At 40.4% G+C, this 18,648-nt stretch overlaps 1 protein-coding gene across 1 annotated transcript in view; it reads left to right on the top strand.

Annotated features, from left to right (window-relative positions):
- Positions 1–18,648, top strand: part of LOC134654296 (227 kDa spindle- and centromere-associated protein-like) — a 108,237-nt gene extending 89,589 nt beyond the window's left edge. Inside the window, exons 27-39 of the mRNA XM_063509762.1 lie at positions 359–503; positions 1,572–1,633; positions 2,451–2,588; positions 3,589–3,712; positions 4,560–4,733; positions 5,732–5,916; positions 7,596–7,728; positions 8,223–8,402; positions 15,892–16,055; positions 16,794–16,910; positions 17,444–17,565; positions 17,972–18,035; positions 18,552–18,648. Of these exons, the coding sequence (XP_063365832.1) occupies positions 359–503; positions 1,572–1,633; positions 2,451–2,588; positions 3,589–3,712; positions 4,560–4,733; positions 5,732–5,916; positions 7,596–7,728; positions 8,223–8,402; positions 15,892–16,055; positions 16,794–16,910; positions 17,444–17,565; positions 17,972–18,035; positions 18,552–18,648 (1,705 nt within the window). The remainder of the gene's footprint in view (positions 1–358; positions 504–1,571; positions 1,634–2,450; positions 2,589–3,588; positions 3,713–4,559; positions 4,734–5,731; positions 5,917–7,595; positions 7,729–8,222; positions 8,403–15,891; positions 16,056–16,793; positions 16,911–17,443; positions 17,566–17,971; positions 18,036–18,551) is intronic.

Here is an 18,648-nt window from a genome sequence, read left to right on the forward strand (position 1 = left end):
AAATCTGGATCATACCTTTCATTTCATTTCATTTTATTTGCAATAAACATGGTACAATGGTTCTTATGCTATTTTTATTAGGTATCACATGACTACACAGTAGCATGTATTAGTTACTTCTACTTCTGACTATAAAAGTGTGAATTTTGTTACTCTTCTATTAGTTACTTCTACCTCTGACTATAAAAGTGCGAATTTTGTTACTCTTCTATTAGTTACTTCTACTTCTGACTATAAAAGTGTGAATTTTGTTACTCTTCTATTAGTTACTTCTACTTCTGACTATAAAAGTGTGAATTTTGTTACTCTTCTATTAGTTACTTCTACTTCTGACTATAAAAGTGTGAATTGTGTTTAGAGTACGCGAGACCGGGCAGCAATGTACATCGGAGCGTAGCGCGCTGGTCGTGAGCGGGACGAGGTCCCCCACCGCGGAGCTGGAGCGCGCGCTCAGAGACCAGCTCGACTACTCGCACCAACTCGACCAGGACATCATGGAACAGGTCATTCACCCCTAAGTCTAAAGCTTTGGATTCCTCCGAAAACGGTGCCGTCACATTACGGCCGCTATATAGCGTTGACTGACGTCACTAGAACGTTGTCTATGTAAACAAGATGGCGCGGTTTCCTAGACGTTACGTTACGTTGATTGTCAACGTAAAGCTTTGGATTCCTCCGAAAACGGTGCCGGCATATGACGGCCGTCATATAGCGGCAGCAAAAGACGGCCGTCTTTACGGTGGCGACATGTGGCAAGTACCACGGCGTCATAACACACCGTCATCCACCAAGGTCAAAGCGGCAAATTTGAAAAATGTAGGCGCGATGGGATAACGTCCCATAGAAAATTTGAATTTCGCGCCTTTTCCTACTGACAAGATTTGCTTGATCATCTATAGTTTACTTGGAGGATGAAATATCATCAGAAGAGGAAAATAATCGTAGTACAGAATCATTTATTCAAATCTCGTGTCATTTATTCAAAATGGCGTCACCGCTATCTAATAAAACGTTCACGAAACTATCGACAAGGTCATGACGGCCGTCATCTTACGTTACGTTGACAGTCAACGTAACGTAACGCCGTCTAGGAAACCGCGCCATAACCGTCTGTCCTTGGTCTGACCTTGGTCAGTTTTGGTCAAATTTTGTTGGAAACAACTGTCTACGCGGTCCGTCCAGACCGAGGCCGCGCGGTCTGAGGGGCTTGTCGGCGACCGTGTAGCGAGGGCTTTATACTGGAATTACTTGTCACAGTCAGAATACTGTGAAATTCAGTGCAGTTACATTTATTTTTGTTAATCTCGCATTTGGTTGGCGATTTTGTCAAAGCGTGCAATGTACAGTCGGCAGCAGAAGTTGCTAAGCGGGCGAGGTGATCAAAATTACCTTGACACGCTCTTATTTTCTTAACAATAAGGTCGCGTCAAGATCATTTTGGACACCTGGCCCGCTTAACAACTTCTGCTGAAGATTGTACATATATATTTCCCGGAAATACCTCAAATACCTAACATGTTAGATTATACCAATGGCATCTAAAATATTCAGTAATAATTTCCTTGTTTCAGATTCTATCAGGAAGTAGCGACGAACACGAAGACATTCCCAGACTCGCTTTGAATTCTTCAAAGTAAGATTTTACTTGTTTATTATTATTATTTTAATTAAGTTGAATAAACAATTTGGTTTATGCAGTCATTTATTTATATAAGTATTTTTTGCACCATGGAATCAATAGGGAATATAACGCGAAACTCTGCGTAGGGGACGCCACTTCCACAATAAGTCACAATCTAAGGGTCTACCGCAAATGAGAGTCGAAATTTTGTTATTTACCTCTCTATCACTCTTGTATATTCGAGCGATAAAGAGGCAGATAGCTGAGTTTTGATTTCGCGTTTCCCGGTAGGCCCTTTGTAAACAAACCGCCTTGATGTATCAATGACATATTTGATTGTCTGTGAAAACTTGTCAAAAAACAGTTTAAGGTACAGTATGTATAAGTTACTCTATGGTTTACTAAAGGCGCTAGTGCTGCACTCTGGCGGCAAAACATTGCAGTAATGAAGGACGATCTTTACCAAAATTCAAATCTATGTATCGTCTATAAATATTAACTTTAAGTCTCTTAACTTTTCGACTTATGAATTGATGATTTATTTATATTATTATTTAACTTTAATTTTTATGTATTCTTATGTACGAAATATGTATTTGATATTTACCACTAGCTTTCGGTGAAGGAAAACATCGTGAGGAAACCTGCATACATCTGCGAAGAAATTCAAAGGTGTATGTGAAGTCCCCAATCCGCATTGGGCTAGCGTGGGGACTATAGCCCGAGCCCTCTCGCGCATGAGAGGAGGCCTGTGCCCAGCAGTGGGACGTATAAAGGCTGAATTATTATTATTTTTTATTATTTTAACTTTAATTTTTAATTTTTTTAGATCGTCAAGCTCGATCCACTCGACATCCTCAGACCGCATGAACCGCCTCAAGTCTGAGAACGACAAGCTGGTGATGCAGGTCAACAACCTGGAAGCGCGGCTGAAGGACAAAGACGCTCTTATCACCGAACTCAACCGGTAAGACCACTTTTTCTCAAAAATGGACGGCAAAGTCGACGTTACCGGTAAAAAAATAGGTTGCGAAGTGCGTAGTTTATGGTCATTCCAAAAATTAAAAAGTTAAAAACATTGCAGTCTCGATTTAACTTTAAATGGCCATATCAAATGAAGGCATAGGTCCATTAAACAGCCAAACAGATATCAGCACTTAATTATTATAATGTTGGTACCGCGACTATTTAGGTGTCTCAAATACGTTGGCGTATTTTCAGCAGAAAAATACACTTCTTTTTTTTTTAAAGGCGGGAAGCAAATCTTTTTAATTGTTTTACTTTTTTCCGTGAAAATTAGAACGTTGCTTCTGTAAAATATTTGTATTTCTTGCACCATTTTTGAGAAAAGCACTATATATGACTCGGCTGGAAGGCTACTTGCTGGCTTCGGATTCAATTAAACGGACTCCCAAGGTCGTCCGTTTAAAACGAATCCTCGGCCTGCAAGTAGCTACTTCCGAACCTCGACAATAATGTACTATTGTGTGTGTTTTGTGAGACCCCTACTGTTTTAGTGTACCTAGCGGGAGACCGTCAACCGGGCTGAATAGGGATGGCTGGGGTCAGTAGAGACAAAAAATATTTTGTGATTTACCTAATAAGGATGATACAATTCGTGCGTGTAGTTATTAAGAAATAGTCCGATAAATCACATTTTAAGTTTTTTCACTATTCACGCCAACCGTCCCTATACACCCCAATCATATCTAAAAGCACAAATTACACATCCCTTACATCACTATTTTCTTGCCGAAAAGTTTCAACATAAAACTACCGTAAACTACTGTTTACTAAGTTCTAATAATTAAATTCCTTTTTCTCCTTGCACCAATTTTACATGTCTCTGTTTGGCCCGATGGTTGACTGGTAGAGAATGCCATTAGGCATTAAGTCCGCCATTTGTACATTATTTTTGTGTATTGTGCAATAAAGTTTAAATAAATAAATAAAACGTATTGTTTCAGAATACGTGATAAGCTAGTGCAGGATTGGCAGGCGGCCAAACTGCGGCTGCAGGCAGAGAAGGACAACTGCGGGCGGTTACAGTTGCTGCTGCTCACACACAAGGAGAGCGCCGACACTTTGCAGGTATGTCCACACCATAGACTAGGAATCCTCTAGACTGAGCATAGTAACGCTACCCCCTCTGCCACTTATACGGTAGTTTTACTCCATCTTCGAGTCAATCCCGTGCCGTGATTGGTCCGTGTCTTTGAACGGACCAATCACGGCACGGGATTCGCTCACCTCGTCCCCCCGCACCCCCGTATTTTTGGCAACATCGGTTTCATGAAATAATTACTCTAAGCTCAGTCTAGAGGATTCCTAGTCTATGGTCCACACTTTCACAGCTGTACAGATATGATGGTTGCCTATCGTGCCATGCGTAACTCACACACTTATATAAGTAATGTCACCGTAAAATTGTAAACACTCGTCAGTTTATAATCTCGCTAGTTAAATTATAAACTGACGGTACGGAGATTATAAACTAACCTAACCTACGTTAGATTGTAAACTAACGGGTTCATACATACTTCTAAGAAAGTGACGATTTAAATGACAGACGATAAAATTCGGCTATGTTAGCAATAAATAGCGTAACGTTTTTTGAGGGTGGTATATCGCGTTATCTAAGTTTTTAACTAGATCTCAAGGAATTGAACCATAATTTCTGCTCTAACGCCTAAAACTGTTTAAAATAAAAAAAAATGATTCCTTTCTCTGTCAAATTACAAAATACATCATGTTTTGGACAGGATTAAAACTAACATTTCTAATAAATCAAACTCTAATATAACATCTAATCCTTCTATGGTTTCGTTCAGGATTCACCCCATTCATAAAAACTCAAAAATGATAAATGCGAATGATGAGTCACATTCTCAACTAATCTATGGTCAGTGCAATGTATTTTTTTAATCTTTATTTTCAGAACCAAGATTCAAATATGATCCAGATCCTGAAGAAGCGGCTAGAAAGCGCGATGCAGTCCGAGCTGGAGCTGCAACAGCGCGAGACGCAGCACAAAGCACGCCTCGCTACGCTCGAACGCCAACTCATGCCCTCGGGACAGGACGAGCCCAATGCCAAACTGCTTTACGCAGAGGTAACATTATTCAGTCGTATTTTTCTTCAATAGCACACAAATTATAACGGCAATTACATTTTAATCGCATTTTTCATAGAAGTACCTACAAGCTCAAAAAGCGAAAATTTTTGTGAAGCCAACAAACGACTTTACCCTATGCAGTATATAAAAAAGTCACACGTTCCGAAGAAGAGATCTGTCTTGATATTAAACTAATTTTACAGAACTCACGCATTTTTACTATTTTTAGTCACTCGTGCGACATTTCACACGGGAGATATGTCTTGATTTCTCCTTCTTTATCTATTAGTTAGAAATATTATTAGTTCTTTTTTTTTAGCATTTGAAAAAAGGTAAGCAATCATGACATATCTTCTTCTTTAATATCAACGTTTAAAAATAAGTCACAGCAAATATGTTAGAATTATAAATCATACAGTGTGTAAATCCAATATGGGCGAATATTTAAACGGTGGTTAGCATAGGACCTAAAAAGTATATTGAGATAGATTTTACTTAGAAATGCATTGAACATTTTAACCATACAAAATAATTCGGCCCGCAATGTAATACACCACACACGTTACGGGATACGAGCTTTTTAAAGTAACTGTCAACGCTTGTTGGCAGTTACTATGAAAAGCTCGTATCTCGTAATGTCATTATCATCTTCTGTTTCTTAATGTTTACAGTACATTGCTGCTCGGTACATGTGGAAAAAATTAATCACGGGGTCATAATTAAGTGTAACTTAAAAAAACATCTTAATTAATGATAAGACGGGTAAATTCTATATCTGGTTTAATTTATTGCCCGTATTTGACTTACACATTGTATACGATCTTTTACATTCTTTTGCTTTCATAAGTAATATAAACTGCTTTTTTAAAGCGTTTTTCAATATTTCTTAATAAAAAGACACGTCAAGATTGTTTACCTTCTTTCTAATACTAAAAAAAAACGAACTATAGCAATGCGTACCTGTATATCGTACCAAAAGTATTTTTTTTTTGCAGCAGGAGAATTCCGAACGGCTCCGCGGAGAGATCTCCCTCCTCAAGTCTAAGTTAGAAGTAGAAAGAACCAGAGCTGGCGACACGCAAGCATTGCTCGATCACAGCAAGGCGCACTTCCAGAAGGAACTAGAGGCCAAGACAGAGCAGTGCCATGCGTTAAGAACGGAACTGGCCGAGCTCAGAAGGTAACAATACAAATACTCTTTATTGCACACCTCATTACAGAAAACAATACGGATAATACAGGAAGAAGAGGTTTAACAACAGGCGGTCTTATCGCTAAAAAGCGATCTCTTCCAGATCAACCTTTAGGTAGCGGAAATTATTAATTTATGTCATGCCAGTAGGGGTTTCATATTCAATATAAGAATTTTAGCACAGAAAAACACAATACAAAACGGTATAACACAAATAAAAATAAAATAAGATAAGATACATATACATACACAAATACATACATATATATATATGTAAATATGCCAGCTATAGGGAAAAGGAAACAGGTAAAAGTATTACGGAGCAGATAAAAAGTGAATTTTAACGAGTCTCTTACACTTACAATCTTAAAGCTAAGGTCTCCGATTGACGCCATAGGCTACGTACGAGGACTAGGGCCAGTTGCACCAACCACAGTTGACAGATCAATCATACAATAAAATTTTGCGAATGCTTTAACGCTGACAGACGATTTGGTGCGACCATAGACTAGGAATCCTCTAGACGGAGTTTAGAGCAATTATTTCATGAAACCGATGCTGCCAAAAATACTGGGGTGCGGGGGACGAGGTGAGCGAGTCCCGTGCCGTGATTGGTCCGTTCAAAGACACGGACGTCACACAAAGACACTTTGACTCGAAGATGGAGTAAAACTACCGTATATTTGTGGCAGAGGGGGTAGCGCTACTATGCTCAGTCTAGAGGATGTCTGTGGGTGCAACCGACCCTAAATGCTAGTTGCACCATCCGTACTTGACATACTGATCAACGTCACCCGGCGCGCCGCGGCGGTTTACTATGAGACTTTCCATACAATAAAATTTAGCGAAGCCTTTAACGATACGAACAGTTTGGTGCAACCGACCCTAGACATATTTCTCTTCCTATAGCGTACTGCGTCAACTATTGACCAAGATTTAGTCCCAATTTAATCTCTTAATATCTGGGTGACCGAGCTTCGCTCGGAAAACATATAAAAACTCGAAAATGCGCGTTTTCCCAGAGATAAGACCTAGCTATATCGATTTTTCGCTCCCGAAAACCCCCGTATAGCAAATTTCATCGAAATCGTTAGAGCCGTTTCCGAGATCCCCGAAATATATATATAAATAAATAAATAAACAAGAATTGTTCGTTTAAAGGTATTAGATTGAGATTAGACTTAATTTATGTCTATACTAAATTTATGAGATTGGACTTATTACTGCTAGCACGCTTCGGAAAATTAAACAAGACTATGTTATTTAGAAGAGATATTCACTGACGTGAGCCATGATATTATCTTCAAATCTTGTATGTATATTCAATCTTTGAAATTAGCTTTGAAAAAAGTGTGGGGTGATTCAGTTTGTTGATATTAAACAGGTTTTGATAACATCCTATTTAGGGATCTAAAAGAGTCTAGGATAAATTTAAAAGTGGAAATATTACTGTCTTGGGTGAGACTTGAACTCACGGCCTCTGGATCGATACTCCAGCGCTCTGCCATCTGAGCAACCAAGACCTGCCATAGCCAGCAAATCTTTCCACCATATGGGTCAAGAGGGCCCTACGTTTCTGCAGACGTGTCTGCTTGTTAAAAATTAAAAGAGCCTATTATTTATTTCTGCCAGCCTATTTACAGAATAAATATTGTGATTTTCAACAGACTAAAACATGACGCCGGCGTGGAATTACTCCGAGCCAAGGAGCTGCTGAACATCCAGAGCGGCGCCATCGCTGAGTTGGAACAGAAAATGGCGACGCAAGCGCAGAGGCAGAGGCCCATCAACGATGCTCTGGTAAGGCAGTATTTACTTTGCTATATCAACGTTTAACTAAGAATCGGTGGACCTTATGTCTTTGTAATATAAAAACAAGCCACTCACTCCACCAAAAGGGTACTTATTGTCGGTTGTCAATAAGACGCTATTTCCATTAAGCTTCAATTTGAAATCAACCGTATTGACAACCGACAATGTGGTACCTTTTGGTTGATAACGTAACAATTAATTAATAAATTAGACGAATTGTCAGTTAACAGTGTTGTGACGCCTTGTCTGTAATTTTCTGTACCAAATAGTCTGCCGATTTTTGCGGGGGCACGTCAAATGTATGCGTAACTTGAAAATAGCCATGTCAGATAAACGTCAGTCCATACAATGTGTATGACCATTGGTCGCCTATTTTCGACAGGGGGAACGCCTGTTAATGGCTACTCTTTGGTTATATCCTCTAAGGTGTGGACAATTATCTCGAGCTAATATTTAACATGTAAATAAATACTTTGTTTCAGACTGAGATCGAGTCCCACAAAACGGAGTTGGCCCGCGAAATAACCAATCTCCGTGTACTAGTGACGAGCCCAGAATTGTCCGCTCTGCGTGACGCGAGACAAGAACTCGCGTCGCGGGTCGACTCACTGCAAGCGGAGCTGCGGGCCACCAACAAGGGTACCGAAGAAAAAGACCAAGCTGTAAGTACAATAGGCTATTTAAAATAAATTATTTTACACCATGCATGAAATAAAGCACCAGAAGATTAATAGAGAAACGTAGACAACAGTTATTTTTAGACACAATTTCTATTTTAAAACCCGTATAAAACTATAAAGAGTAGGTCAGTGGTTCCTAACCTGGGGGTAATTACCCCCGTGGGGGTAAAACTGGTATTTTACGGGGGTAATAAGCTAACCTAATATAACAATTCGACAAACGTACACGTTTTATTTTTTTATTACCATTGGGAGGAGGGGTAAAATCAGGTTCCCTAGTTAGTCCGGTCACCCCCGGACTGAAAAGGTTAGGAACCACTGGAGTAGGTAATTTGATTGTGACGTCACATGCTAGTGTTTCATATAAAATCCATAGTAGCAAACTCGTTTTGACAGTACGAAAAAAGAAACTGATTTTACTAGTAGTCAGTTGTACAGTCACCTGCAATAATATGTTACACTTCGAAGCCCGCAATAATATCTGACACGCTCTTATGGCTCTACAAATAAGATCGTGTCAGATATTTTTGCGGCCTTCGTTGTGTAAAATAATATTGCAGGTGACTGTACAGTTCTGTAAAATACTTCGACCGGTCAACCCCATTGGGAATATTACGCGAAACTCTGCGTAGGGGTACCACTCCCACAATAAGTCACAATCTAAGGGTCTACGGCAAACGAGAGAGTCGAAATTTTGTTATCTAACCTCTCTATCACTCTTGCATATTCAAGTGATAAAGAGGCAGATAGCTGAGTTGCGATTTCGCGTTTCCCGGTAGGCCCTTTGTAAACAAACCGCCTTGATGTATCAATGACATATTTGATTGTCTGTGAAAACTTGTCAAAAAACAGTTACAGGTACAATTTGTACAAACTACTGTACTCTATGATACACTTAAGTCGCTAGTGCTGCACTCTGGCGGCAAAACATTGCAGTAATACTCCCTATTGTCAGGAGCGTTTATTTATTTCGCCTAGAGAGCTGACGACGTGGCTGTGAGTTGGATGGTACGCTTGGGAATACGAGTCGCGTGCTGGTGTCTACAGCAAACTGTTACATAACTAAACATATTGGAATGCTGAAGCATGCCGTTTTGGTTTGTAGGGTAGAGGACTACTTTCGTGTCGGGTGTTAGGACTATTAGGTGTCGGGCGTATTTTAAGAATATCTGTTACATATCCCAGTCCAGTGTCTCAGGGGTCTAAATTTTCCAGCCAAAAAACCGGCCAAGTGCGAGTCAGACTCGCGTTCCAAGGGTTCCGTACATTAAGTCATGCTCACGCTTGACTGCACATTTCTAATAGGTTTTCCTCTCATCTATAGGTAAAGAACTATTATGTGTATTTTTTTTTTTCAAAATTTTAGGCCCAGTAGTTTCGGGGATAAAGGGGGGAATAGTCGGACAGATAGACAGACAGACGCACGAGTGATCCTATAAGGGTTCCGTTTTTTCCTTTTGAGGTACGGAACCCTAAATACGACGAATTTACGAGCAGGCTAGAGTAGGGTGAAAGCGATAGGTATGCTCGTACTAAATGCTGGGCTGTGTGACATAAAACCAGACCGTTTCGTTGTTTTATTGTTACGTAATTTTATTATTTTAGCACGTCTGAGAAATAGATATTATATTGATTGCCGAAGTGGGTTCCTGTTGCTTTTATGTTTAGTTAATAATTATTATTTATTATTCAAATAAATGTTTTCGTTATTAAACTTCCTTTGTTTGTTTTAAATGTGTTATTGTTACGATCGACAAATTTAGTAATATTATACTAAGCTAACAAGTTGAAATATCAGACGCATAAATTGACGATCGAATTTATCTCATGAAAAACTGTATATTCTCTTTCAAAATGCTCTTAATGTGACTATTGTGAAGACTGAAGAGCATACTCCTAAACCTTCTTCTTGAATCACTGTATTTAAAAAAAACCGCATCAAAATCCCTTGCGTAGTTTTAAAGATCTAAGCATACATACAGACAGACAGACAGCGGGAAGCGACTTTGTTTTATACTACGTAGTGACTATTCCTGGTCGGTCAAATTCTTTCAAAGTGAAACAAAAAAATCTTTTGAAGCCTTTATTTCGTCTAAATAAGAACTATCAAGCTAAGCATCGTTCTCATCGTAATCCGTGACCTTGGTCTCCACCGAACCGTCCTTGTCGTCCATCAGCGGCTCCACGGACCACGCCGCGACCGCGTACAACACGTAGAGGCTCCAGTATAAAGCGTAGAGCGCTGCGGTGAGCGCAGCGAGCGCGGCCGGGCAGAGGCGGTTGGTAACGTTCGAGCGCCACTGGTGCTCGGTGCACGAGCGGAGATACTCGCATAGGTTTCTAGAAATATCATATTTATTAGGTACTAGCATAGAGAAAAAATACATAAATTGCTCACTCCATACATCAGTTTTGGTACCAAAAAGACCAACAACATAAGACTTTCCGGTCGGTGCTACATCTATTGTCAAGTAGCAGTAATGATAATTCCGCTACTCGATGCTAGATGTCGACACTGAAAATAATGGTCTTTTTGGTACCAAACCTGATGTATGGAGTGAGCACTCTTGTCTTACTATATTTCTTTATAGTACTAGCGACCCGCCCCGGCATCGCACGGGTTAACAAATTATACACAAACCTTCCTCAAGAATCACTCTATCGATAAGTAAAAACCCGCATGAAAACCGTTCAGTAGTCCACAGACGCGGCGGAGGACTTTGTTTTATAAGGTGTAGTGATAAAGTTATCTTTTCTGCACGAATATCATGGTCGCATTTTTATCACCTGTCATGGCATGCGTCACTTTCGTACTTTCATACTTGTTAGAACGTGACAGGTATGGTGACAGATGATAAAAAGGCAACCATCTTAGCCCTACTGGTCTAAAGGTATCAAATTTAGACGTAAAGTGTGTCGTAAGGCATCTGCTAGCGGAAGTCTGCTGTCCTGGTCATGTTACTCCTAAGTCTGCACCTTAATTCACTTTTATAACGCAAAAGAAGAATTGGTACACGATTGCACGCATGATGACTCTAAAATTGAATAGAATACTCTACTGTAACCTCAAAAAAAGAGACAGTTACATAAAAAATATATTAAGAATAGAGGCAGACAAGAAGCGGTCTTATCGTGAAAAAGCATTCCACATATCGTTAAACGACAATTCACAAAACATTGGTGGAGTTACCAAATAATTAAAATGGCAGCAGTCAAAGTAATGGATATACCTGAGACGAGGCAACACGCGCTCGAGACAGCTGACGAGGCAATGCAGCGCGTGTGTTAGCACCAGCACTATCACCCACACCGTCAGCAGATACGGAGGCCAGCGGAAGGTGCCCAGGGCCGCTGCAATATAAACATGTTTTACTATTACGTATGCAACGTGGGTTGCGTCATTACCAAACTAAAATGCAATTGGGCGGGACATATAGGATGTACATCTATTTATTTATTTTTCCTTTCTTTCTCCTTTCTTCTCGATTTAACTAACAAGTTTAGTTAAAATAATACAGTAGTTAAAATGAAACAATAATGTAGTTCAATAACTTTCAGTTTGCTTGATTGCTTTGGATAATACGTTTTGTATTTTTTGTATTCTATTAAGTACTTCCCTTTGAGCATATCTGCTTTAATTTACTAGTGGAAACTGGTTTGGCTTGTGTTTTATTAATATTAATTCATATTGTGTAAGATTGAAAGCTGTTTGTTTCCCAATAAAAAAAAAAAATGTTGCTAGGCAGAGAGATGGCAGGTGAACTATAAAGTGTTAACAGAATGGTGGCCGCTTTCGGATGAAAGAAGCGCCTGGCGTCCGTTGGTTCGTTGGATGGACGACATCCAGAAGATTACGGGTCACTTCTGGATTTGATTAGCTCAGGACCGGGACAAGTGGCGTACTAGAAGAGAGGCGTATGCTCAGCAGTGGGCGATAAAGAGCTGATATGATGATAATGATGATGTATGCAACTTCTGTACTACACTACTTAGACGAAACAAGATATAACGAGAGATCTTGCTCAGCTCACGATTGTGCTTTTGTCAATTTTGTGATTAATAGACTACATTTCTTAGTCGTGTGTACATAGGTAACATATAATATGTTCGAATTTGCTAGGACATAACTATCCAGCTACTGACAACCTCTCGTATATATCGCGAGCAAACAAGAAAAACAACACTTTTTCACTGGACGTGCCTACTAGCCGGGACCGGAGCATTTTTGAGCATTGCGGCAAAGCCACAGAGAATTAATTGTTCAGTTGACTCAAGACCAGCTCGTCCAAACTCTCCTAGCACTTACTCAGGAAGGCAAATAGCTACTGAAGTGAGATGGAAGATGTATTATTTAAATAGCATACCTGTCACGAGAGCGCCGCTGTGGCCTTGAGGGTCGAGCAGTCTATCGCGAGAAACGCGGCGCGTTACGTCCAGCGCGTGCCCGGACTTGCGGCCCCGGCGGGGCGAAGTTCGCAGGGAGCGAGCGGACTGCAGATACAAACTTAAAAGTGTTACTAAAGCCGTGTACTACCTGATTTAGAAGAGAGGAGAACATTTTACAAAGAAAAAACATCTTTGCCTCTCACCTGGTTCACATACGAGTCCAGTAAATTTGCTCGACAAGAAGGCTTACCCGAGGCCCACGGAACGCACGCGTGCAACCTCGACGCTGAGGCCGGCCGCCATTTTGGTCAAAACAAAATGTACGAGGGGCGTTCAAAATATTCTCGGTATTGATATCTTACGACCTCTTCTAAAATTTCTTTCGTTACTGGCCGCTAAGGTTTATTCATTGACATTAAAAAAAAGTATAATTCGAACCGAGATAGTCTTTTGTTTTTCTGCAATTGCTGAACAAACATGAACATCATGTGCGAATTGACAATGTTAACTAAATTAGAACATCGATGCGTGATAAAATTCTTGACAAAACAGGGTAAAAATCAAAAAGCCATAAAAGAGGAAATGGATTGTGTTTACCGTGAGTCTGCTCCTTCTTTATCTACCATTCAAAAGTGGTCAAGCGAGTTTAAACGCGGAAGGGAGAGTATTGAAGATGACCCTAGACCTGGCCGGCCTGTAGTAGCTACTTCACAAGAAAATATTGATAAAGTGGAAAAACTTATATTGGAAGATGGTCGAGTGAAGGTAAAATCTATAGCACAAGTAACCAATCTCTCTATTGGTACCGTACATGATATTATACATGACCATCTTAATATGTCAAAAGTAAGTGCAAGATGGGTTCCGCGAATGCTGACTCGGCTTCAAAAAGACATGCGTGTAGCTTGTTGTTCCGATTTTATTGACCTGTGCGGTGAAAATCCTGATGAGGTGCTGCAAAGAATAGTTACTGGAGATGAAACCTGGGTTCATCATTATGACCCAGAGAGTAAACAAGAGTCCATGCAGTGGCACATTAAGAGTTCAGCTCATCCCAAGAAGTTCAAGGTCATCCCTTCAGCTGGCAAGGTCATGGCCACGATATTTTGGGATTGTGAAGGAGTATTACTAATCGATTATAAAGAAAAAGGTGTAAATATCACAGGACAGTACTACGCTAACATTCTACGTCAATTAAAGGATGTAATTAAAGAAAAGAGGCGAGGAAAGTTAACCAAAGGTATTCTGCTTCTGCATGACAACGCCCCCGTCCATACTGCTCATATTGCCAAGGCAGCTATTGTTGAATGTGGGTTTAAAACTGTTACTCACCCACCGTATAGTCCGGACTTAGCCCCCAGCGACTTCTTTTTGCTCCCCAATCTTAAAAAGGATCTGCGTGGAAATAAATTTTCTGACGATGAAGCATTGAAGGCGGCAGTGGAGGAGCATTTTTACACGAAAGATAAAAAATATTTTTACGAGGGATTAAAAAAAATAATTGATCGATCTTTTAAGTGTATGAACATAGGGGGGGAGTATATTGAAAAATAAAAATATCAAACTTTTCGTACTCATACCGAGAATATTTTGAACACCCCTCGTATAGCGGTCGGCGCTGCGTGCGTTCCGTGGCCCTCAGGTTAGAGTCGGCATCTTTTTACGTTTGCTAATATGCATTTGTTACGAATAGAGACGCTAATATTTTATCACTGTCAAAATCTTTATGTAAATATCATAACGAAAAGGACCATGTAACTCTAGATAGATTTACGTACAAAATAGAACAGAAAAACGGGTTACCGTAGAAGAGAGCTTGGCAAACGAGAGCGGGATGGGTTGATCTTTCTCCTCGGTCGGCTCTTTGGCATTCAGCTCCGTCTTGGTGAAAGACGGGTGGTCGCCGCACATGCTGCGTAACAAAACATCAACATCAACAATACATTGAAACATACCTATGTTCTATCAGTTCTATGTTCTGTTATCCAGTTATTCCAAGTGAAACTAAATCCTGAATAGGACGACAAAACTACCGGTTTTTCTAATTTGAACATTCTTGCTTTTCTTGGTATAAATCTGCCCTCGACATCGACTGCGAAGAACTCGTTAAAAATTCTACCCATTGTAGTGACAATCGATTTCGCTTAGGGATTGAATTCAAAAAAATATTTCTTATTGGACCTCTGCACGCTATGTGATTCTGTTAATATCTATATAACTTGACCATTTTATATACTTCGAAGGTGTATTAAATATTACCACTATCGTAAGATTTTTCCGCGAGAAGTAAACATTCCGTATACATTTTTGTGTGATACTTACACCATTGCGGGGAGCTTGGGTGCCTCGGGTTTAGGTTCCATCTCCATTCCTGCTATTCCTTCATCTTTACAGTTTTATGTACTATTGCAAATAAAATATCAATATAAATAAATAAAAACGTATAAAAACAGTCACATCGGAGACCGTGACATATAAATAGACGTTTGTCAAAACGATTCTATTTTTAATTTTAAACGTAATAAGTTTAAATTTTAGACCTCTTTCCAAATAGGTTGATTTATTGTGAATATCTAATGGACATAATCAAAGACATACTTAATAATCAAGTAATAATGGAACAAGGCACCATGGATTCGGAACTTGATTAAAATTAGGTTAGGCCGTTTTTTATGAGCTAATTTCTTTTAATAATATTGTGTAGTAGCTATATGACTATTTTGAACACAACCTTGTTTCATACTATGATCAATTCATAGTTTTGCAATGGTTTTGCATCTTTTTTTTAACGTTAATGTAGAGTGTCGTATACATCAAAGTTATACATTAAGCGACAACATTTTTTTACTGTTCCTAATTTTCTAGTCATATTCTTTTACCGCCTTAATACCATGTTCCTGTAGTTCTAGAGAACCTTAAATAGACCGCCTCTCATACCGAAACACAGGGTGGAGTAGAGAAACGTGCAGTCAAGCGTGAGTCGGACTTAATGCACGGAACCCTTGGAACGCGAGTCCGACTCGCAGTTGGCCGGTTTCTTTTAATGTCCTTGGTTTTTAAACATAACCAATCTACTTGTCACCAGATCCGGTACCTCCACAACCGCTGCCTAAAACTGGAGAGCTGTCGCAAGGCCCTCGTGTGGCAGAAACGGTACCTGCAGCGAGTGGTGGCTGGGTACAACGAGTTGGAGCGCAGCCTCCGGTTGACGCGCGCACCTGAGCAGAGCACCGGCAAGAAGAGATTCAAGTAAGTGTTGTTTATATAGCTGGTCAACCAAATCTTGTCAGTAAAAAAAGGCGCGAAATTCAAATTTTCTATGGGACAGGTCGCAGAAATTGTAAAGTTACCTTGCAAACCTCGCATCTAAATATATTTGGTCATGGTATTTTGAGTTTTATTCACCAGTACTAGAGTTCACTTTTATTAGCGATTTTCATCAAGATGTAGCTTTATTTGTTTAAAATTCGAGAAATTGTAAAGTTACCTTGCAGACCTCGCATCTATATATATTTTGTCATGGTATTTTGAGTTTTATTCACCAGTACTAGAGTTCACTTTTATTAGCGATTTCATCAAGATGCAGCTTTATTGAATTATCTCATTGAGTGGTCCTTACGCTCTCGAGTTTATAATTTTTTTCCCCACCTCAAAAAGTGCCCAGCGCCGCTAAAGAAGTTTTCACTTCAAAAATGGGACGGCCGATAAAACCGAATTATAAATAGCGCTCTTCCAGATTCCTGGCGGTATGAGAGACAAAGGCATCATATGAATAGTCGATAACTTTGCATTACATTCATTCACAGTTGAAATTTTGAGTTTTCTGAAAACTGTGGATTTCTAATTGGGAGCAATTCAGGACGAAACATGGAGTAATTTTCGCAAAAATAAATAAAACTATTTTCCGCCTTGCAAATTTTGAGGATCATCGTTAGCAATGCCAGATTGGCAGTTTTTCCATCCCCATTAATGACTGGTTGTTTTCAGATGCGTGGCTATGTGCGTGATCGTGGTGCTGCGCATGGGTTTCCTCGTGCGGCGGCGCGCGCAGCTCCGCGCGCTGTCTGCGACCGCCATCCTGCGCCCGCGCACCGATAATACTCCGTGAGTCTATTATTGTTGCTATCCGATCTCCAAAGGGGAAACTAGGGTTTACTGGGACTAAAAAGTTATTGCCACAAGCTGGGACTCGACCCGACGACCTCCGATTATTTGCACGCCGCACGCATTAGACGGTTTCATTATTACACATACTACTGTGATAACCGACTTACCGCTGGCTACTAGCACATGTTTTTTTTTTCAGATGTTACAATAAAATTTCTAAGTATAGGGAGTATTAGTGCAATGTTTTGCCGCCAGAGTGCAGCACTAGCGCCTTAGTTAACCCTTTACCAGGCTGACAGTTCAAAAATCACAATCGAATGTCAGTCTTACTGATCGAAAATAGAACACATGTTAGAAGTGCCGTATGTGGGAAATATATATCCCTTTGCCTGGTAAACGGTTAAACTGTTTAAGTGTCTGTTTGTCGGTCTCCAAATCAAAGTATGATGTTCCTCGACATCCGAATGGTTTTATGCGCTGAACTACCCAGTGTAAGAAGCTCGAGTCTCAAATAATTTGTTGTAATGTAGGTCGTCTCCGAAGCCCACGGACGGCACGCCGGCCTCGCGGCCCCGGACCCGCGCGCGCGACACGCTGGCGCGGCGCGTGCTCGACCCCGACCGGACGCTGCACTCCCCCGCTACCCCACAGCGTAAGTTAAACACCTTTATTATAAATTAGCCGATAGGCATAAGGTCGGGTCTCTCGTGCTCGGCTCGTCTAGCGTAGCGTAGGTAGTGTACACCCAGCCTAACACTAAAGACCTGGAAGAGAGCCAGGTCTTTAACCTTTTGGACGCCAATGGCCGATATACCCGCACCGTAGGTTCAACGCCAAAGACCGATTAATCGGTCACAGACCACAGCAACATCGACCTACGTGCATATACATAAAGTTCAACTTCAGTTTGGACACTTCAATGATGTGGCTTCTGAGTGACAGCTTTTGTGCTTGACACGGCGTGGAAAAGGTTAAATCGAAGTCAGGTGCAAACCTGAGTATTATACCTTCCAAAAACAAGATGAGGGTGTGCTTATAATTTCGTTTTTTTTTTCCAGTGGGTGACTTCATCCGCCGGTCCTATAGTTCCAACTCACAGCATGACGACTCCTTCGGGCTAAGGTAGGTCAAAACTTGTGTTATTACCAAAATTAAGTAGGTTAGGTAATTATTTACCAAAAAAAATTGCAATAGGGAATATTACGCGAAACTGCGTAGGCCGCTACCACAATTACTCACAATCTAAGGGTCTACCGCAAACGAGAGAGTCGGAAATGTTGTTATCTAACCTCTCTGTCACTCTTGCATAGTCGAGCGATAAAGAGGCAAATAGCTAAGTTTCGATTTCGCGTTTCCCAGTAGGCCCTTTGTAAACAAATCGCCTTGATATATCAATGTCATATTGTATTGTCTGTGAAAACTTGTCAAAAACAGTTTAAGCCACAGTAGGTATAAGTTACTCTTTGGCGAGGGGTGCAAGTGCTGCATTCTGGTGGCGGAACATTGCAGTAATACCCCCTATTTTATTCTTCTTATATTATTTTATTATGTATGTCTCTCATCCAAATAATTTTAATATCTCGGTAGGACAAGGTCGATTTTTGTAAGCTTGTCTTATAATATTTGTTTATATGATAGTACTCCCCGCGGCGGCGCGTCGGCCTACCTGGACAAGCTGGGCCTCGTGAGCCGCTGCCTCAACCACGCCATGGACGCGTCACGCGACGTGCCCTGA

Source organism: Cydia amplana, chromosome 14 (genome assembly GCF_948474715.1).
Source record: "Cydia amplana chromosome 14, ilCydAmpl1.1, whole genome shotgun sequence".
NCBI classification, from domain to species: Eukaryota; Metazoa; Arthropoda; class Insecta; order Lepidoptera; family Tortricidae; genus Cydia; species Cydia amplana.